The 22,979-nt window shown below is 40.8% G+C and overlaps 1 protein-coding gene across 18 annotated transcripts in view; it reads right to left on the bottom strand.

The window, feature by feature from the left end:
- Positions 1-22,979, bottom strand: part of LOC105277888 (echinoderm microtubule-associated protein-like 2) — a 33,839-nt gene that overhangs the window by 4,725 nt on the left and 6,135 nt on the right. For 2 of the 18 annotated variants that reach the window (XM_020031184.2, XM_026967976.1), the window contains exons 2-12: positions 16,476-16,580; positions 8,771-9,001; positions 6,339-6,495; positions 5,985-6,098; positions 5,489-5,614; positions 4,622-4,690; positions 1,365-1,670; positions 1,171-1,243; positions 818-1,024; positions 440-677; positions 30-190 (exon numbers count right to left, since the gene is read on the bottom strand). In XM_020031184.2, the coding sequence (XP_019886743.1) occupies positions 30-190; positions 440-677; positions 818-1,024; positions 1,171-1,243; positions 1,365-1,670; positions 4,622-4,690; positions 5,489-5,614; positions 5,985-6,098; positions 6,339-6,495; positions 8,771-9,001; positions 16,476-16,521 (1,728 nt within the window). In that variant the 5' untranslated portion in view covers positions 16,522-16,580. Of the gene's footprint in view, positions 1-29; positions 191-439; positions 678-817; positions 1,025-1,170; positions 1,244-1,364; positions 1,671-4,621; positions 4,691-5,488; positions 5,615-5,984; positions 6,099-6,338; positions 6,496-8,770; positions 9,002-10,394; positions 13,682-16,475; positions 16,581-22,979 lie in introns of those variants that run through there. The other 16 variants (XM_011336577.3, XM_011336578.3, XM_011336579.3 and 13 more) reach the window with 16 other exon arrangements.

Raw genomic sequence — 22,979 nt, 5'->3', positions numbered from 1 at the left:
GATTTTTAAATCAGATTCCTATGACTTGCCTGAGTTTCATATCCAGTTCTCAGATTCAGAGATGAATCGAAGTACAAAAATCTGCCGTCTTTTCCACCACCTGTGATAATGTCGCCGTTCTTTAAAACGCATATAGAGAAAATCGGTCCTGCATGGAGATCCCTCACTACCCTTGAGACCGTGTTAGTACCTATATTAAAATATACAAAATAAATATGTGATACAACATATGAAAAAGGAGATCAAATAAATTCAAGTCTTAAAAAATGCTACAGACAAAAATGGCCTCTTTTTACAAAGAATCAACTATATAGTCTCAGAAAACTAAGAGATTGTCTTCTTTTTCTACGTTTTCTAACTGTGTGTTTCAGACACGTGACATTAGCAAAACAACAAATTAGCTAGAATTACCGGGAATTATAATTGCACAGGAGATTACCTCGGGCCCAGACGATGATGCTGCCATTGCTGTCGCCAGTGAGAACGTCACCGTTCTGATTGAAGGCCACGCACGTGACGTACCTGGGCCTATCTCTGCTCTCGAAGATGCCCATACGCTTGTACAGCATGCCGCCGTTATCCAAGGACCAGAAGGACACGTGTCCCTTCCCGCAAGACACTATTTGATTCCGTTCTAGCGGATGCCACTCGGCACAAATCACCGTGTCGACCGAGCACTGCAATCAACAGTCATCGGCCGTTAAATGGCCCGCTTCCGGTGCCGACAGCTCGATCACGTCGGAATCACGCTCGCCCGCGACATTTTAGGCAGGATTATGTCGCAAGAAATTCCAATCGCGAACGTTACGAAGCGTACCTTCGTTTCGGTCACTTTGGTGCCACGGTCGCTCTTCTGCCAATCCCAGATTGATATATTGTGATCGGAGGTCTCGTCGATGGCGCACAAATAATTTCCACCGTCGGCCTTGGAGAACGACAGGCAGCAAATCGATCCATCGAATTCGCCGTTGCCGATTACGCTAAGAGTCGTCAGGCTCACGGAGTTCCATATTCTGATGTGTGGCTGAAATTTTAAATACCGATATTATAATACTGCATCATAATTTTTCATTGCGTTACTAAACAATTGCTTATCTCTCCTTTTCTCTCTCGTTTTATTTATTATTTATTTAACTTTTTCGTGGCATTTATGAAATATTTTCTTTTTACCATAGCATCTCGACGATCCGTTCCGCAAACCTGTCCTGTCGCGACGACCAGTTTGTTAGGGTGAATCGCGATGCTTTAACAAAAAGAATAGATCAAGTTAATGTTATTTAATATAACTTCCCATAATTCTTTACTTCAAATATTTAATCGCTCGCGATAATATTTTTCACGTTCTCTTCGATTTTCTCACTCACCACTTGATGTCGTCCGTGTGACCCAGGTAATGTCGCTGGCTGTGCTCCTCCATGTTGTACAGAACAACGACCGCCGCGACGAAGTACACGATTTCGCCGGTCGGCAGCAGGTGCAAATTACTACGGCAATCGCGACCTCGGTATCCGTAGACCCAGTCGAGTTTCAATTTGCTTTGCGGCGGCGTACTAACTTTGTGAAGATCATAAGAGTCCATCATGGACGTAGGGACGTAAAGGACGACCGGTCGGCCGCGCAAGTACATGCGGACGGTGCCTTCCTCCTCGTTGTACTGCATGTCTCTGGTACTGCGAACAAGATTTCACGTTTACATCCGTCTCTTGCGAGTTCTTACCGTCTGCTTTTACCGAGCACCTCGCACTGGAGCACCCAATCTTTCAACCAATCTAGAACGGAAAGTACGTAACCGGAAGTTCTCTCTTCGCGGTAAATCTTCAACGGTACCGGAAAGGAAACACTTCCCAATCAATAATTTTCAATAATTTTCATCCGTTCGCGATGATATTTTCTTCGTACGCGCTTTGAAGCGTTCTCTAATGGATTTCATTCATTCGTCCGCGATATCATTTTCTCCATTTACGCTGAAATTTCGGAACAAAGATTTCAAGCAGACTCGTCAAAATGAATTTGATCAAGTAGATAGATAGATGGATCAAGATAGCAGCGATTCGATTTTTCTCACTTTGCGTAAACTCCTGCACGACCTCGATTCTGCGACCGGCGTGACTCTTCAATCGCACTGCTCGCGTTATACTGAGAGAATTCTGCCAGACTTTCCGTGTCGATGAGGTCTGGTAACTGCGACGAGTGACTCACGCGAGCAACGCGAGCTCGGCTTTAATGCTCCGCGAAGCGTGTTGCACCGCGTGAGTGTTATTACGTCAGTTTGTATTCTTTTTATCCTGTTCGATATCACGATTCTCCTCGAGCATCATCAAGGTCCCCGTTTTAACGACTGACTTGATTGGGAACGAGGAGGGTCACCTCGTAAAGCGGATGAGATAAACACCCTTTCATGCAAATTTTAATATTTTAATTTCGGCCTTTTAGCTCATAAACATGCGGCTTCTACAGAGCCATCAATTTTGTGATTTATGCCGTAACGAGGCAGCAGTCCCCTTCTTCAGTAAAAGTACTTGAGGCGCAGCAAAGAGCAAAGTGAATCGACGATGCAAGCCGAATTGATTAAAGTTTTCTTCTTGAGAAGAAAATACAGAAACTTCATTATTTCTGCATCTTTTGATTGCAAAAATGAGGAAATGTGTGCAAGAAAATCTTGAACTATTTTTATCAATTAGAAAATAATTCTTATAATTCTAACAATAAAAGTAATGAGAGAATATTTAAAAAGAGAATTGTGCATATAAGAGTGATTATAAACCATCGCGCTATCAGGCAAATCTGTTTGCACATTTTTCTAGCATTGTTGATCAAAATAACCACTTAATCAATAAATTTAAATAAGATTCGCGTTGGACTCGCCGGTAATAAGCGGACAAGACTAAAGCACTTCCGAATGCATTTTTGACGTTGAACGATGCGAGGAGGCAACAGGTATGGACGACGGACCACGTGGTCAACGGCTCATTTAACATCCCGGCGCGAAGCGCGCCATTGCGTTACCGAAGAAAGTGAATCGCGATTCCTGCTGTTGCACAACCGTGCGTGCCGCGTTTCCTGGTGTGCACGACGTCACGGCATCCCGAGCACGCCGGAAATGTCGGCAAAAAACAACGCCGGCTGAAAACGCCTTTTTCAGTCCACGAACCGATCCCGATCCTTATCAACGTACCACGTAAATTTTCGATAGCCATCGTAAACGAAATTCAAATCGTGCTCAGTTCACCAAGCTGTGAAATTGTTCAAAGTTCGTGTAAGCAATTAAAATAAATAGAATTTTAAACGGAAAAAATGAAATTAAAATTAAACGGAAGATATAGATTCGCTGATTTATGTGTTTTAATAACGCGACGTTGTGGGACGCACTATTACGGTGAGCTACGCGAAATCAAACAGCAGAGCTATGTCGTTACGCACAATTACTTCTTTTAGTCTCCTGAGGCAATTCCTGCAAGATAATTTAATCCTACGGGTGTTTCACTCGCGAAAGACTTATTGTAGCTACAACAAGACACTTTCCGTTAGGCACGTCAGCTTCACGTTATAAACCATTCAATAACCGTGTCGTTCCTGCGAGAGGGCGATTAAAACGAGCGATTAACTACGATCGAATCGCGGCGTAAAACAATTCCGGGCGTGGCGTTTAGATTTGAAGCTTTTACGGTTTGCACACTAATCTAATCGCATCGGGCATGCACGATTCGAGCCTTCCGAGCCGCACTTTTGCCATGCTCTCAAGAAAACTCGTGCATCACACCGCCGCGATATTTGCATGCGAGGTCGAAAGTCGAAAGTAAACGTGTATCGTGATAATTAACGGCATGCCAGTGCGATGATAATACAAACGCTGTGTGTATATAATGCAAACGTGTGTGGCGCGGTAACACCTTTAACACGCTTTCGTTGCAGCACGATCGAATCAACAAGCGTTGGGAGTTAGTACGCGTTAGCACAAGCATAAACTTCCGATTGCGTGGAGGAATCAAACGCAAAAAGAGGATCGGTTCACCTTTTTACATTCACGGATAATTTTCCATCCGTTTAAAAATAACAAATCGCGAAACCAGTGGTCGCAGTAAATGCAATTTATGCATGTGTTAAGTGCACAGCATCGCATTCTTTAAGGAAACTTTAACGAAATATTTGCATGAAGTCTCCAAGTTACATCAAGTACGTTCTCACGTGCAATTCCTTTTCGCATAAGACCTACACGAGTGCCACATTGTCTAAAAATTTATTAAACGTTTGATAGTAGCATTAATAATCAGCGTTTAGATTTGCGAGGCCTTTTCTTCAGCGCATTGCAAATTTCCAACTGTTTAGTCATGAAGCGGAAACCGCGATCCACTTTACGATCGTTGAATCCCGATATTCAACCGATCTCCGATCACGTGCCCCACAGATCGCACGGGAAATGCTGCAGACACGTCCATTTAACGTCGGTTTTAAGCGAGGCTCTTACCCTGTCCGGCACGCTCACCTGCGGAGGGAACGAAATTGCATCTCAAGACGTGCGCGTGCGACTTTGAGGCCGGTGCACGTGGGTGGTGTCTAAATGCGGGTGCGAGAGAAGCCGGATACGAGACATAAGGCGTCTAAAGTATTTGGTATTATTTACCCGTGCTTGACGTTGTTCATCGCCGGTGGCTTGAACAGGTTGAACAGGGACTTGGTGGACGTAGACAATCTATAATGAACGAAAATATGCAAACGAAAACCATGCGGTGCAAAACGAAATGAAAGAAAGAGAAGAAAAAATTTTAAAGAATCGCTCGCGTGCGATCAGCGTGCTTTCTGCGCGATCGATACATCTGCGAAAAGGTTTTCTGCGATTCGTGTGCTTGAAGCATAGTGCAAAATAACCAAAGTCATTTTACAAAAGGTATTTGTAAAATTTAGTTCAGACAAGCGTGATTTAAAATTGAAGCTTGTTTCGCAAATCGTGGCTCTATCTTGTTTTTAAACGGAAGTCTTCAATTAAGAATTTGCCGTTAAAAATAACACAAAAATTAGCTCTACAATTTATCCATTACTCGAAATCTTATCCATTCATTAAGTCCATAACATATGTTTAAATCATCATTCCAGCTAACGGTACAGTAAAACTTGACAAGTTAATTATTTAAAATGCTACTCTGTCTCGCGACTTATCCGCAAATTTCAGCTTTTGCAGGTACTTTCCTTGTCATACGCAAACGTGTTATTAGCGGTCAATATGAAAAGCGGAATAACATTCAATTAATTCCAATACACCGCACAGGTGTACGACGTAGGAAAAAGACGAAGCAATGATCTCTTGATCGATGGAACGCGAGAGAGATGACGGCTTCTCTCAGCGAGAAAGCACGCTCGATCGCACGAGAGAGGAAGCAAGGAGACTGGTGTAACAAGAAGTTAAACTCATGTGATCAGTGAAATGTGAACAAAATCACAAGTAGCGGGCAAACGGTGCGTTTTACTGTTACGTTATTAACCGTGGACTAACCTGGTACCGACGAGCTGGGAATTGCTCCCCTGATTTTGCGGGGAGTGTGTAAAATCGCCGGTGGACGACCATCTCTTCGCTCTTCTTAAGCTACTTTGCGGTCCGTTTGATCTTGCCGTGGGTGATCTAGGCATCGAATTCAATTGCTCGTACAACATCGTCATGCAGAAACACAAAACGCATTGCATCGCATAACGCCGTAACAACATCACGCTAACAACATCGAAATGTATCGCTACTAATTAATAAGGAGCGTTCATTAACGTGGCGATAATGCTAACGTACGGACGTGCATGTGCATGCCTGTTACTGATTAATAACTTAACGAGAACAACCGTTAGTACCAATTTACGTAGCTGCAATCGAATCGGAATTGGCGTTTAGACAGTCTCGTACTTAAAATTCGCATTCGAAGTTTCCTGTTCGACTTCTTCTCGGTAATAATCTATAATTTATGGCTTGAATTTATCTACGTTGAACTAATTGGATTCCCTACCTGGCTACAGGCAGTGGCGTAGCTCTAGGACTTGGTGATGGCACCGGAGAAACACTACTACTACTTGGGCTATCCGAATGTAAAGAGCCCGTGGACTGATAATGGACGGATCTCCTGAAACAAGAAGCAATTAACTAAAACAAGAACGGTATTTTACGTATGAAATTCTACGCATGAAGTGCATATAAAACTACGTTTAAGATCCTTGTTGCAACAAACAGAAAACAGAAATCCTTGCAGATTTGTTCACCAATCTGTAAAGCTTGCAAATCGATCTCAAATCTCTTTGGGTTAGCTTTCAGACACAATTTACAGTTTATAGACACAAGTTGCAGGTTTTAATGTGACTCTCACCTTTGAGGGAGTTGAGAGGGATGCACGTAACTGACAGGTCGTCTTGGACTGGACGTCGCGTCGCGGACATCCTGCGACGATCCCGAGGAAGAGGAATTTCTGAGTCCGCTGCTCTGGCGCAGCCTCAGGTCCTTCTGTGGCACCGAATTTTGACTACCTAAAAACAACTTTTCCTCTCACTCTGAGCATCCCAAGAGAATTAAGAATATTTTGTCGTTCGCTATGTCAAAAGTTAAGCTAACAATCGTGACGTTATTATTTGTTCACGCACGTCCGAGCATACTAATGCCTTGTTTTTCAAGAATGATGTTATACATATTTCATAAGACCTATGTGTGACCTAGTAACAGTCTACTTTTGCACTTTGCGGATAAATATCTTGGATATTTGCGGAATTTTTTCATTATGCGTATAAATTTAGCATGATTGATGTACTGAGAATTTTTAGCGTGTTCTTATCAGATTGTGTCGCACGAACGATATAAAGAAGTAATTATCATTACAATTCTGAAACACTACATTAAAATTTAATCTGTTCCAGTATTTAAAATACGTCCATGCGAAAAAGTAATTAAAAAACTGAAATAACGAAGCACAGAGAATAATATTCTTCTCCAAATATCGATTGTGTTAATGTAAGAAGAGCTCCGCTAAACTTTAGCGAGATTACGTTGAACATCGAATATCATGTAATGCTCGATGTAACTTGCGAAACGTAAAACGCATGATTGGGTTTCAATTGCAGTGTAACGGTGCGCGATATTCAGAGTGTCTTCCGCGTGTATTACAACTCTTCTGCGTTCATCAATTGCATCGAGCTAATAGCGCTGTCAGCGTGATAATATATGCACGTCAGCAATTCTTGTTTTCATTTCCCGCTGATCATCTGACGGGAGACCAAACGAATATTCACGTACTTTCAATCGCGGGAAGGCAAACCGCGAAGGATAATTAGAGAACTATTCAGTTTCGTGAGCGAGCATGGTGATTGCACGAGGAAATTAACGAGCGTGGGATAAGAATTCTTGCAGTCTCGTTTCAATCACATTCCTTTCTTCATGGAACTTTTTTGTGATCCTCACGAAATTGTTTCTTAATTATCGTAGCAGTAAAGAAGATTTAGCAAAAATGAAACTTTGTTTAAAGATATCTGATACAAATGTAGATAAAGCTACCGTAAACCCTTTAATATTATAATAAAGAAGAAAATAGCTCTGTTAAATTTCAGATGTAAAACATGCAAGAGAATAATTAAATAAATATTAAACAAACATATGCAAGGAAGATTTCTTCTCTAAAATCATCTTTCGTCTAAATTATCATGATTACTTCTAAATCCATAAAAAATATTTAAATACTAATTATTTTCTATCAAACGATCTCATATATTTTTTAACAAAAACTGCAACCAACAATCAATCTTTATTTTCAATATATACTTTATAATATAATATCTAAATTTTCTACGACAATGTTTGATGCACATATTATTTCTTCTCCTTTTCATTTCGAATTCGTCGGCGAATTCAAGTGCTGACCTGAATATCATTTGGCTCCTATCAAGGTCTGACAATGAATCGAAGACCGACGAACAATTACGAATCCATTCACGTTCGTGAGTGAATTTCTGGATTCCTGGCGAGCGAAACCGAACGTGACCTTAAGTCGTCGCGTGCCAACAGGTACAGCACCCTTCATTTCCAGACCCGTAGACCTGAACGCTCGATCTTCGCGTGGCTCCTCGCATCCGCGATTCCGCTGTCGCGATCGAAACTCTAGACGTAGATCCGTGCACAAGTCCGCCGGCAACGCACGCCTGACTTAAGTTGCATGTCGTGCGCGATCGCCGTTCGCACTTTATGTCGACGTATTAATTTGCGCCTCGCAACATCACGATGTACTCGTTCGCCGCGATCTCCCCGAATGCGATATGATATTATACGTCAGGGTAAAACCATGATCCTTGATGTGGAATACAATCATTGTGTGTCCCAAGCAAAAGAAGAAAAGAATACTGTTGTACTTGCTTGATTGATTGTACATGAAGAAAAAAAGAGATAATTTAGAATTTTTATAGGATAAAGAAAATGTATTATAAGTTCCAATTTATAAAAAAACATTCTCCCACTATGATTAAAAGATCACCGATTACCGTGATCCCCCATCATCGTTCATCAGACATTTATTCAGTTTTCAATTTCTTTAATCGTTATAAAGATATGTACATAACACACCACTCCCAGATGACGTCATCAATGCAGTCACTTCGATTTATACATATTTGAATTCACGCAACTTTAAACGAATAGCGATTATTCCTTATATGGAAAACATAGGATTGTATATAAACCCGAATTACGTACCTTAATTGGAATTAAGGTATCGCAGAATTAACAGGCTTCCATAATCGATATCTAACTTTGCCAACTTACTTCTGAGAGGTACATGGCCGTTTCTCAAGGGTGAAGACACCATCCTTTCGTTTCTTCTCTCGTTCCTCTCATCTTCCCGTTTTTCTCTCCCTTCGAGCTGGGCGATCCGCCTTAATGCGTCCGCTAGAGTAGCGCGAAGACAAACTATTTCGTCCTTCTGCGCCAAGGATTGCCTCTCGAGGTCCGCAACTCTGTCCAAAAGAGACCCGGTCTCGCACTCCAGCATCTCATCTGCAATAGAGAATTCCGATTCACAATGTTGTAAGAACGCGACGGTTTTCCTGATCAATATCTGTTAACGGCTCAGTGCCTCTTCTGCTATTATTACCAATGAGAGAATAATGTAAACGACAATAAATAATTATATATACATAAAAGCAGAAAATATATCTAACACTTGTTTAAAGAGAAAGTGTATGTATAACATTTCTGATAATAAAAAATGAAAATCATAACGATGCAATAGATCTCATCGCTTACATGATTATTTCTTTAGAATACTGAACAAGAAATATTAAAAATTAACATGTAATATTATTATAAATATAACAAATACATCTCTTTTGCTGCTCCGAGAGTAAAACGTCAAACGTGCGTAGCATCACTAGACACGCTCTAATATCATTCTTATCGCATGATAAATAGACCGACTGAACCTCACAGTTCGATAGCATTGGCAATTTACAATGTCGCACACAGTAGATGGATAAGTCCGCTATGGATAAGTCCAAATATTATAGCGGATCGGCCGGCGATGAAGGAGCGTGCGATATGTCCTGGTTATCTAGCATGTGGAAAGAATGCCCGCTTACGAGCATTTTTACGCAGAAATAGAGCAAACTGGGTCACGGTGCTCGCACACACTACACGCATACACGCGTGGCTGAGATAAAAATTAAACTCTTTTTTTCGTATCGTGACGTCCGATACCGAGTGAACCACGTGGTAACGATACTCATGAATTCTGCATGCGTTGCTGTGCGTTTAATTTTGCGTGCCTATCGGCCGAATACTTCCATACTTCTACCATACCCACAAACAGTGCGTGCAATAAGAGAACGCTGTCATACGATTTACTGCCATGCGTCGTGTGATGCCGGGCGATTTACAATTGATGGAATATATTAAACCAAAGCCGGCACATCCACGTAAGAGTCAAGTTCCAATAAATCATCGGCAGGCTTACGCGGTTGCGTTGTTACATTGTCCGTGAGTAATTAATCACCGATACAATAAAACCGAATCAATTTATCATAATATGCAACTTACATGAGTATGCGAACATTTGCAACCGAGAGTTGTTTCTACAAAATTTATTAAAAATTTTCAGAATGTTTGTAGCTAACTTTCCACAGAGGTAACTTTTAATTATTTTTTGTGATAATGCGAATGTTCACACACGCTATATAAAATCTCATAGATAACTTCTGCTAAAAGTTACACAAAAACAGATACTCTTCTTTTGCTAAATTTATTCAGACACGTTATATTATTAACTGGATTGACCTCTATTAATAGAAAGCGACTTCGTCAACGAACTCATCGCCAATTTTCCGCGAGAGAGCGTCTAGAGAGACGGCGCCTAGAGAAACGACGAATATATTTTTTTTATTTTTATACTCACGCCACGCTTGCTCCGCTTCGTCGATGGTATCCATCGTGTCCGGCGTGGACATTGCGATTAACCCTCGCGATGACCCCGGAGTATTAATACGTTATTCAATTGAACTGATTAACGGGCACAAACAAAGCTAACGCACTCTCGGCCAGCATGTCTTTCGTTTCACCAAATGAAACAATTGAACAATTCCTCCACGAAACAATGTTTCTAGGTAGTCTCCGTTTTCCCTAAGTTCTTTCCCTATGATGATTTTACTCGTTTGCAATGACTAATCGTTTATCTGCTAATAAATGAAAGTCGATAAGATTTGTGAACGGAATTGCTGTCACGCACAATTTGAGCGACGCAAGGACAAGAGAAACGATGCGATGGAAAGAATGCCTAAACGCATGAGGAACACGTTAATTGCGGAGGAGAATCTCGGTTACGGAAATTCTACGATGTTAATAACTATTCTGAACAAAGGCGTCTGTGTCTCGTGAAAATGTTTAATTACTGAATAATTTTATCTCGTTATTCGTACATATTGTCATTGTGATAAGGAATAAAGATCTTTGCCACATTTAAATCCAATTTCTTTGTCGCTTTTCGTTCATCTGTTTTTTTCTTCTGAGTTTTTATATATTTTGTTATGTTATTTTCTTGACATTCAACAGAGATGTAAATTTATTACATTAAATTAATTATCTTCTTTGCATATACTTGTCAGAAACCGGAAGCTGTAATCTAAACTTCGCAAAATTAATTTAGCAGCTTTGTAACTTATAATAGACTGAAGGGAAGAGCATACGGGATTATGAATCGTGTGACATAATATTAATTAGGTCTTTTTGCAGAGATGCGAGCGAGTACAATTTCACAAGACTAACAAGCGTCGCCATCACTCACTCGGTAATTTAAGCATCAATTAACACTCGGCAATTAGCACGTGGAAGTATCACGTCATCGAGTTAGCGCGATTCTTTCGTCAAGGCGGTAATAAGAAAAGAATTACGAGAACCAGGAGGCGATGGGATTATTGAGCGGAACGCGATTTCCCAGCGTTAGATGTTGTCGAAACTGAAACGCGATCGCGAATGGCGAGAATCCGAACACGCCGAGTGTGTTACGTGAACTCAGCACGCAGACGTGTTGTGTCGGTGACATTCTCCAGGTCGAACGTCGTTAGTCGCTAATGTTCCACGTACGAATGGACGTACTTTAAAGGTAAAGCAAGAATTTACATTCATGCGTGATCTTATCGAAATGTAAGCGACGTTTTTAACGTCTATAAATATGCATTCCCGTATACGTAAATACACACCGTTACCGTAAAATCGTCGGATTTTTTCACCTCGGCCGGGAATACCGCGATCAACACACTCGGGCCTGGTGCAATACGTCTCTCTGGTTGAAATCAGCTGAGACGCGGATGCAAATCGGTACAGTTGTAAAGTCCGTAACAATTCGCCTTAATAATGCAAAAGGTACTAGGTACGAGTGTGACTCTTGTCGGTCGATTAGTAAACGCGATAAGAGCGACAGCATGAAATGCTGAAAGCGAGCTACTTAGCGATCGCGTTTACGTTTCGCGTGATATTTGCTGGGATATCGTGCAAGTTATGTAAGCGCACGTATCTTTCGCGTAGAGCCCGAGAAGAGAAACGTGGAACTTGTACTCCTCTTCGTCCGCATCGGTGCTTTCCCCGCTGGAAGATGCGATAACCACTCGACGAGATGAACGATAATCGACCGTAGGCTCTTTACCCTCGCGCTTACATGACCACCTCTTTGTGTCTCGTATTTTCAACTCTTTTCAGGAAAAAACCACTTGTGATCGATGATACAGTGAACCAGAAGCAGCTCTTTTATGACGAGACATACATTAACAGAAATGTCTATAAGGAAAGATATTCTCGATACGAAGCATTCGATCGCAGGCAAAGTCTGCAAAGTCCCGTTAATCACAAAGCAAAAATTTATCACTGGAATTTATTGCACGTGGACTTGTGTTTCATGCATACGATATTTATTTAACTGGCTTTAAATGTGAATATTTTATGAAACGTCACTCTTTTGGCTAGTGATAACTGCACGCATTGATAAGAAAGAGAAACCATCCATATATATATAATATATTCACCTAACATTGTTCCCGTGACTGATAATTCTCGAATACCGATCAAATATAATTTATTCGGAAATATGAAATACTAACAGCGAATTGCAGGAAAGAAAGACTGTCGCATCATAAATTATCGCGTCGTAAACATGGAACATAAATATGCAATCTTTATAATAAATTTAAATATAATCTTGCAGTCTGCCATATAAAACATAAAAAGAAAATTCAAGGAAAATTTAATCTTTAAAACATGGAACACAATCTAAATCGCTAAGCAACATTATTTATATTCTAGTCACTATTCCAAAGAATTGATAAACATTTTAAAATTAATAAACGTTTCAAATTGAACGATAACAAACTATACTAACATATTTTTAGAGTAAATAAAATTGGCAGCAAGTAGAAACACAGTCGAAAATAAAAATAAAACAACATAGGATTTATCATACTCTATTAAATAATAATGTTTTAAATATTAAAAAAAAAACCACCAAACACAAGAGAATCCGTTGCAAACTACCCTAAATTATTCCCCAAACGCTTCGAAACATGGCGAATGCAAACAACATAAATTTTCCATGCACTAGAAAAGCGGAATTATCCGCGATTGATGTCCACCACAACGTGCAACACCCTCTGAGAGCAACAAAACCCGCCACCGACGCCACTGAAGTCACTTCCGCGGTAAACGACACGGGGAAACCAACCCTGATAATTACGATACCTTTCACTTATCACACGTGCAAGAAAGAACGCAAAACGGGTAAAACGAGCGAGTGCGTGGCTCGCCGTGTGGAACATTTCCGTACGCAAAAATAAAACCGATCGATCACGATCGGAGTCGAGCGGAACTCGTCGAACCTGCTGACGGCGGGATTTTTATGGCCAAGTCGGAGGCGCGACCAACAGAACCGACGCTCGGGACGCTTCCGCCCCGGAGAAAACGACCGGAAGTCATCTGTGCGACCTGCACCACCCGATTACGTCCACTCGATTTCAGCGATGCCCTTTGTCCATCGAGAGGGACGCCGAGTCCGAGCACGTCGCACCGCTGTTCGTATAACACGTGTGTTTTCCGTGCGGCCGCCCCAACGTTACTGTCAGAGCAGCTACAGCTGCTTAGGCCGCGATCAATACGGTCTAGATAGTCGAGATGATCCAGATGACGGCGAGCTACACCGTGCCATTGACTGGCGGACGGAACGTAATACATAGTGCGCGATACGAGAGATTGCCGAGCCGGCATCAAGCGGGTTTTGTCTGGGAAAATTAATCACCGTTTAATCGCACGACGGTTACCTTGACGCCGAAGTTTCAGCCGATCCGTGAGCATTCGATATCCCCGACCTTTTGTGCTATAATTCTTATTTATGGAGAGAAACGGCTTTTGAATTTATCGCGAGTGTTTCTGTTCGGCTGTAGACGCTCCAGGAATTTTTAGTTAGTTTTAAAAACTGTGTCTAATAATTTGATCGCATAAATATTTTCTTAGGAATCATATATTTTAATTGTTTTAAATAAAAACTCTTCTTTGATTGTTTTTATAAAGACGTGTCTCTCGAAACTGATCAGTCTTGTACAACATTAGGTGGCTTAGTCAATAAATTATCTGGCAGTTCTGATTTTGCGTGCCTGATTCTCCCTTCGCGATCGTCCTAAATAAACGACGTTTCATATCCTGTATAACGGCGCACCCTTGCAATTCTTTGAAATGGTTCTATCCTATATCGGCTGAACTAGACCATTAAAAACGTCGTCATTACATCATTTCTAGGCCGCTATCAGGATGCTAGCTGATAAATTGACGCGATATATTGCAGGGTGGAGTTCGAGCCTTTGTTGCAAAATTGCCATTTCAACAGAATTGACACACGAGAAACGGAAACAAGAGAAGTAAATCAAATTTTGCAGAATTCTCGTGATTTTTGATCGTAGTTGTCCAAGAGCGATCGATAATATCACATACTGATAATGCTCTATGCAATAAAATTATGAAAAATTCTACGATTCTTCAAAACCTTTAAACAACATATCTTCGTTGAGTTATTATTATTGTTTCGAATACTTTTTGTTACTCTTATATTTTTATTGTTAACGGGAATCACACGATTTATTGAAAATTTTATGTCGAAATTATAATAGTGTGCGTTATATAAGTCTTCGACAAGATTCCAGCGGAGAGACCGAAACGCTGTAACGCGAGACAAGTACCGATGCAAATCTATCAGCTTCTAAAATTACTCCGAAACTCTCTTTCTGAATAATAAATTGCTTGGAAGACAATGCGATCTTAATTACATCGCGCTACACGAAAGTATCCCCTTCTCAGCGTGCTATCTCGGCTTTCACGAACTTTCAGGTTGCATAATGATTGCGCATATTGTCACGAAAGCGACAAGAAACGACAAAACGTCACGCTGAGTTATTCAAAAAATTATTATCAAGATTGTAATTCAAAGAAATTTATATTTTGCATTTCAAGTATAACTGTCTCTCTTTTTTATATTTTCTTAATTATTTATCAGTTATTCATTTTTCATTTGATAAAAGATATACAGTAAATAATGTAAATATTTGTTTTCTGTTGGTAAATTTTTAAAAATTATTAGTTACAAAAATATCCATCTGATATATCTATAGTTTAGTAAAGATAATTTTTATAAGTCTATTGTATTTCGTATGCAACATCTTCAAATAAAATTGATATTAACATAATCGACCGAAGGTCGGTTATCGACGATATTTTTAGACAGAATCAATGAATCGATATGTGGGCGTTCAGAATGACTAGTTCAGTAGAATTGCACACAAATTAAGCATGTTAATAACAAAGCAAACTTAATGAGTGTTACATAAATTGCATGCTCTCACTTCGCGTTACGTCAATATTGATTACTGATGCGAGATGAGCTCTTTCAAACGTAATCTAGCCGAACGATATCGTATATTTTATGGATACATCCATTCGATCCCTCATTTACATTAAATTTTCCGATACTCTTTATCGTTTTGGATCAAATAATTTTACGATAAAAAAATGCAATAAAATAATTATGATAGAATTTAATACTTATTTCCTTGCCATCTAAAAGGATATTTTCACTCGCAAAGTGTTTTTAGTTGACACTTTTACTTCCTCAAACTTCTTACTCGTCCATATTTGCTACGTTTCATCCATTTGATCTTGTTCGAGCACGTACGCTACTAATATAAAATTAAAGAACAATTTTCTCAACGACAGAAATAAATTTTTCACTCAATCGCGCGTTTGGGCAAGACGATTTCCCTATGGAAAACCGATCAGCGTTTTCCTCGAGAAGCGCGAGAGTGATGCCATTTTGTGGTAAGTGGATCGAGGATGTTCGCCGTGCAAGTAGCTCAGCCAGAGACAGCAGAAGCCGAAGGCGAGGAATTTCGTGAAATTCCAAAGGCACCGTTAGGCCGCGCGCGTTTCAGAGGCGGCCGAAGAGCCTCGCTGGACGATCATTATTAATGAAAGAACAGGATGAGCTCTCCGGGCGCACCTTCGAGTAACGTCATCGTGCCACCTTGAATGGCTTATGTAACAAGTGCCACCGTGCCGCGAACAATAATACGATGCTACGTGATGCTGCGTGTGCGTGTGCGAGAGCGCGCATTGTCTCGCGATTCGCCGCCATGTTTCAACCACCGTCGTCCTTGCGCGCGCGAGGATCTCATCGAACTCGACGTGGCCTCCAGCGTTCAATCACGAGCGATTTGTCACTCGGCTGGAGAGAGGAACCCGCGATCCTTTCTACGTTTCTATCCTTCCTTCAATCGTCCTCTTACTTCGCTATCGGATCCTGAATCTTGTAGGCCGCTTCGCGATTGCGCTCGATTGGGAGTACGCTCTAATTGCTGCGACGAAGGAACGGACGCCGCCGGCACTTTGTCGCGATTTTTAATCAGCGATTCGTCACGGTGGTACTGCTACATCGTGGAAAGCTCAATCTTACCCATTTCTTGCCTCGCACTGTGCTCCGAATGCCCGTTTACGCGCATCGTCGACTCCGGACTTTCCTTTTCATACTTGTGCAGCGTCTCGATTGAAGACCCCGCGTCTGCAAATGAAAAAAAAAACTGCGCATTACGGCGGGTCGAACGAGCTTACGTTGCGTGCACATTCTATTCCCAGCTCATCGAAATATCGCACGCGCTACTTCCGATCGCGTCTTCCTATTAATTGTTCCCGTAGTTGCCGGATCGCGGCCTGCCGAGATCATTGTTTCAAGACAATGGTCTCAGCTGAGGATACTGTCAGAAATTTCTGACGGTTGAATATATGCAGCTCGAAAACGATCGTTGGTTTTGTATACAACGAAAGTGTTTGTTACACATCCGGGAAAATAATCCAGTAATAAACTGAAGATTAGATTAGAAGTATGATAATAATTATGAGTAGGCAATATATCATACTTTAATTGATACTTTAGCCGAAACGTAAAATTTAGTCTGTCGGAACGTAAAATATTACTTTAATGAATTTTATATGCAATGCAAAACACGTGTGAAAACATGGTCTGTTTTCAGTTTATCCATATTATAATTGACTGCAGTTTATGTACTTTTTATATTACTAAATCAACTCTGGGAAATTTCGCATATATAAAAATTCCTCCGCAAATCTCTTCCGTATATCGATACGGTAATTCGATTCGTGGTTTGGACTTCCCCTCTAGCACTAGACTAACGAGTGTGTTTGGCCTTACGTAAGCGCCAATCGCACAACCGTGAACAACAAAATCTCGTAACTTTTAAACGTGCACATTTTTCCATGGTATGTTTTTGCCCGCGAGCATGAATCGTCGGCGATTTCGCTCGAAAGGAGTCAATGTATATAACGACCTTGGCCAATGAAAACGAATGGCGATACGTGATCGTGTGCGTGCACAAAGAAAATCACCAGCAGAATGTAGGACGCGTTGCACCTTTCGTGTTTACGCTGCAATCGCTGTAAGAAGAGACTACAAGCAACAGACTTTTATATCGATAAGATATCGCGAATGCAAGATTCATTACTTAAGAGTTTCTGATAACGAACACAATCAAGTGTACGATGGCCTTTCCTATTTTCTATCTATCATGAAAATATAAGGTACTTGTGCAATTTAAGTTTAACCCAAATTCTTCAAAAATAAGGCAGCTTAGAAACTTTCTAGCTTTTTTATTTTTACTTTTAGTTAATTACTAATAATTACTGTCTAGTAGAAGGTAGAAGAAAAAAACATTGTCTTTCTAGTAGAAAGTAGTTATTAGTAAAGAACATTATTCGTATAACAAATTATTCACAGACAATGTTTTCTTGAATGATTAAACAATGCTATATAAATTTACAATTATATTATGAAGCAATGTGGTCGAAAAACACGTTCTTTAATCTTCGGATTCTTCCTTAATGCTTTTTGAAGTGAAAAATGGATAAGCAGTAAATAAATTTTTCGCCTGCTTTCGCGCATCCTCTGCCGCGTTCCGCTTTCGCGCGATTTCTCAATCATTCGAGATGTCTCATCTCGCGTCATCATCATCATCGTAACCGGCTCCATTTTTGCGTCTCACGGCACTCCGCTTTTACGCGTTCGCAACTATCGATATCCACTCTTCGCTCGTACCCGCTCGAGCCCGCTCGAGCGAATGTGTGTCGGAAACGCAAAGAGATCTGAAGTGCATTATCGCGAACTGGGACACGGTGAGTGCATTACTCTGCGAATATGGCCAGGATACGCGCGAGACTTGATGGTTTACGATCTCACTCGCAGTCCGACGCGAGTTATCGTCTCTCAGATCAAAGAAGCTATTGCGATTGTGAATCGTCTGTATAATAATAATAATCCATAAGACGCGCACATCTTTCGCTCCGAGAACGGTAAATTAGAATTCTTCCACATGGTTCCCGAACGTAACAAAAAAAAGAAAGCATATTATACATAGGAATTAAAATATTTTTGCTCTTCCGTTTCCGAATGATTTTGACGTAATTTCGATTCTCTCACGACCGTTCCTTGACGGCGAGTGACCCGCCGTCAAGGAACGGTCAAATCTACCCTGGGGAAATGAAAGGCGAGGGAATGGGAGCGCAGAGGTGCTCGAAGGAGCGAGTCGAAACACGAAACCAGTAAGCATTGACCCGGCCAGAACACTGCCATATTGGTGCATACGTAAGGCCGGAGCCCACGATGCTTATTTTACGAGTGATATCGTTGCACACGCCGAATGTGATCCGTCGTGCACCGTGACGCCGTACGCCACACGCGGTCCTTATACGTGTTACATGACGTGGGTAATTGGTTCACCGATCCGTTTCGTAGGCAGCCTCCGTTCAGCCAACGTTGAGTCAACGTGGAGTCAACGTTGAGACTCCGGGAAGGACATTAGGATCACGTAAATAGCCGCGCCTATGAACTCGACGTCGCATTTTACGATATTCGCCTTGCCCTTTGCTCGGGCCAGACCGGCGGCTCGACCCGATAAAACGCCGCGGCACGACTTGGAGAGCATTAGATCTGAGCTTGGGCAAATCACCGTTATGTTGCATCGATCCGCTGTCTAATGAACCGCGGAGATCGGCACAAAGTGAGAGTCGTAATTCGCGCACGCTGCATTTACGATCGCGAGCCGCGAATACGCGCGTACGTAACGCACGATTAGGAAGTGAAATCTCCGGCCTTTACGGCCTTCGAAAGGCTGTGCGTGTTGCGTAGTACCTTTTGCCGTACGAATTTGCATTGGACGCGAAGTCGATCTTTTTCCCAAACAAATCTTTCTTAAAATTATCATACAATGATAATTTTGAGAAAGGACGATGGGAAAACTTCATAAGCGCGCAACATTACTTGATAGATCATTTTATGAGTCTCAGATAAATTGCATATGGTATAATAGCGTATAAAATAAATCACACGTAATATAAACGTTACAATGTTTACGAGACACATTTGGAGAGATCGTGCTGAACTTTCTATTGTAGGAAAACTCCTGCAGCTGCATACGTTTAATCGAGCACATACTACGCTCGCGGCAAGGCGCCTAATAAGGGCTCGCGGGTCAAAATAGCGGCAATAATATGTTTCGTAGGTGAGCCAGCAACGCGTTTCGCGCTCCATGACAATGTGAAACGAATTTGCATACGCGCGAATTGATGTCGCGAGACGGCAAACGTCGGGACCGGTGATGGAGCTTAGTTGACTCGAATGGGACTCGTTAAACACAGCTGGTAGTTAACAGACAGTCAGCCAACGAAAGTGGACCAACGCTGAATTTATGGCGGTGGGAATGCTCGGTTCTGCAGTATTTAGCTTGTATTTTACGTCCGTAATTACGCTTAAAGTAAAAGTCATAAATCTAGTCGGAGTAGTATTTATTGTGATATTATTGCGCTATTATTGCACGAGTCGCAGAGTTTTGTTGCATCGAGTAGTTTTCGTAATCTGTCCGATAACTTTGATGTAAATGCCTGCGAAAAATGAATCGTACAACCTTCTTCCTTTAGGATATGTTTTAATTTGCGCGTGGCTATTAATTATTGATGGCTATAATGAGGGGAGGAGTGTCGTGTAATAACGATTTTGCAGTGTAAACTTCTCACATAACCATGATGTAATCCTGCATACGAGTTAGAATAATAATACGTCACATGGACGCACCACGTCTGATGAAGCGACTACTTAATTAATCTGGGACATCTTATGTAAGCACGCGATGCGAGCCTATCAAACGTTCTTCAATTAGTCTCCTGGAGGAATAGTAGAGTGTAATTTCCCGCGGAGAAAACGTTGTAATTATACGTGAAATTTGAATGAAGCGCAACGTAAAGTAAATTAAACACTAAACTCGAGCGTAAAGATGGCAGCAAAATTATACACGTCGAAGTGTACGAGTTCATTCCAGTTTTACGACATCGGAGAAACGGGAAATCTTCGTAAATATAAATCTCAAGGTAAATGAATTTTGCACATGCAACACCTAGGTGCTGCGGAGATGTTCAACCATGAGGTAGAACGCGTTACTTTCTCACGATGGCGACGGCCGCATGAGACTGGAATTCCATGTTTTCCGCTTTGCGATAGCGTTAATTAATTTGCGCGCACGATACACTTTCCCGCCGTATGTTCCTTTCTTGCGCCTCGCAAGCGGCTCGTTAGCATTTTGCATTTTGCCACGGTTATTAATGGCTGATACGTGAACGAGTAAGAACTATTGTAAAGTTCGCAATCAACAAAACACGAATGGAACTGATGACGAAGATAAATATGAAACGCAAAGAACACGGGCGCTAGTACAAGGTACAAAGATTCCGCGCTCTGATCATAAGTAGAGAAGGCTCTAAAGTCGTTTGAGCGTGCTAATCATCGCGTGCAACAGAATACTGTGTGCGGAAGGTGCACTGCTGCATCACTTGACTTTATATTGTTGCAGATATGCCGGAGCTAAATGGAAGAAGTAAACCGTTAAATATCGGTGCGCGATGAGCAGCAAGGACACACGTTACGTTCGAAACACGAGTGATCGATCCGCCGCAGCCTCGACCTCGGCAGATCTCGTAATAAGAAATTCTTTGTGCGCTGTGCAAAATTTAATTTCCGCTGCATTAATTTACGACGACTTAATGTTTTGTTCCTTTCTTTATGCAGAAAATGGTTAGACTAACAATAAGACCTTGGAGTTATTACTTTTTTACTGATATTAAATATTCATAATTTAAATATATTTTCAGTGGCTTTTGCACATATGCAATTTACAATTTACATTATTTTTTATAGCTGTATATCGATTAAGTAAAGATTGCTTCCAAATCCCCTAGAAATATAAAAGCTGAGATATATTAAAAATCGCACTTGTAATAATACGTATAAATTAATATAATAAAAATGTAATAAAATAAAATGTAAATAAAAGATTTGACCTTTTTAAAATAATGTTTGTGCCGTTAGTTTGTATAATAGTACACTGCACACGTTTCTTGGTTTAAGTGAATGAATCAACTTTCACGTTGATTTTAGGTGTTGGCAACGATCAACGACAAATAGCGAAGCTTAGTCGTTAATTTTACGAATTTACTCTCTTTATCAAACTGTATTACGTAACATTACGTAAGTTTGCCGCAAGGCGTTGGCAGAATAATCTCGTCGGCATATTTGAAATCTCTTTTCAGGTAACAATGTAGGTGGATGTTATATGTAAATTTCGGCGGCTCATCCGAAGCGCTAACGGCCATGCGCACAGTCAGCGCTAAATAAAACGGCTATGCGCGTGGAATTCTCATCTTCCTCTCTCTTGTTTCTAGTTTCTAATCACGCGTTTCCCTTGTACGCGAGTTGCATCTTTGCAATGCTGTAATAGTCGCGTATCCAAACGTACCACTGTTACCGTGAGAAAAGGCAAGAAACAATAAGATTAAATAGCAGCGAATTAAATCAATTCAATCCTGAAGAAAAAGATTTACACATTTTTATTCTATAAACTCTATAGAATTGATCTATGTCTATAGTAAATATAATAAAATACGTTCAACATATAATCCTTTGAATATAATCCAATGTACAAGTTCCTTCATTTATTAATTCCGTTACTCGAATGTGTATCAAGTCTTCCTGCTCACTGAATTATCTAAATGTTCGCCATTATAAATTCATGGATGGCTGCGAGAATTCAAAGAGAGGAAGACCCGCTATGATTTACAAGGATGATGTCGATCGATAACACTATCGGCCACGAGATCCCGTTGGAGGGACCCTCCGTTCTTGCCAGACGTTTAAATCTCGTTCCGGATAACAAGTTGTAGCACAATATTATGCAGAAAATCTGGTGCTGCATCCTTTATGTAAATTCACGTTTACGTGATGCAGGTTCGGTCTTCTCTTATCTGACGAACAGTGCGCGAAATGTTATTAGTCGGATAGAAGATAAGCGTAAAAACATTTCTGTGAACAATTGTCGAGAGTTAAAATCTCACACCAAACGTTGTTTACATTTATAAAATGTAATTTCGCGATGTTAATGATCGTGAAATTGCGTTACATTGTTCGTTACGTTTTCATTTGCGTGTTTTCTGAAATAATAACGTAGCGGGAAATTTGCCCGCCGTATTCTTCGCATCAGTAAATACAACGTATATCGTAATAATTTATTTTATGCATTGCACGTGAAATATTTCAACAGCGTTGAAATTGTACAATCATTACTCTGTGACATGCCGTGTAATAAAACAGAAAGAATTATTTAAACGTCATTGGAAATTAAAGAAGGAAACAAGAAATCTAGTATCTGTTTAACCGTACTTAACTTTAAATAATACTTATCGAAGTGATTATACATCATCTTTTTTAGTCGTCAAGAAGTAATTATGCTCGTGCTCGATCATTATATTGCCTGGAGGACCAATTCTGTACTTTAATCCAGTTTACCCGTCGAGCCTATCCACGCACTGTTGATATATATATTAATACATTGTGTGCATTAAGTAA

This window comes from Ooceraea biroi, chromosome 1 (assembly GCF_003672135.1).
Source record: "Ooceraea biroi isolate clonal line C1 chromosome 1, Obir_v5.4, whole genome shotgun sequence".
Taxonomy (NCBI): Eukaryota; Metazoa; Arthropoda; class Insecta; order Hymenoptera; family Formicidae; genus Ooceraea; species Ooceraea biroi.
The sequence above is the reverse complement of the archived record's forward strand: the minus strand, read 5'-3'. Positions and strand labels throughout refer to the sequence as shown.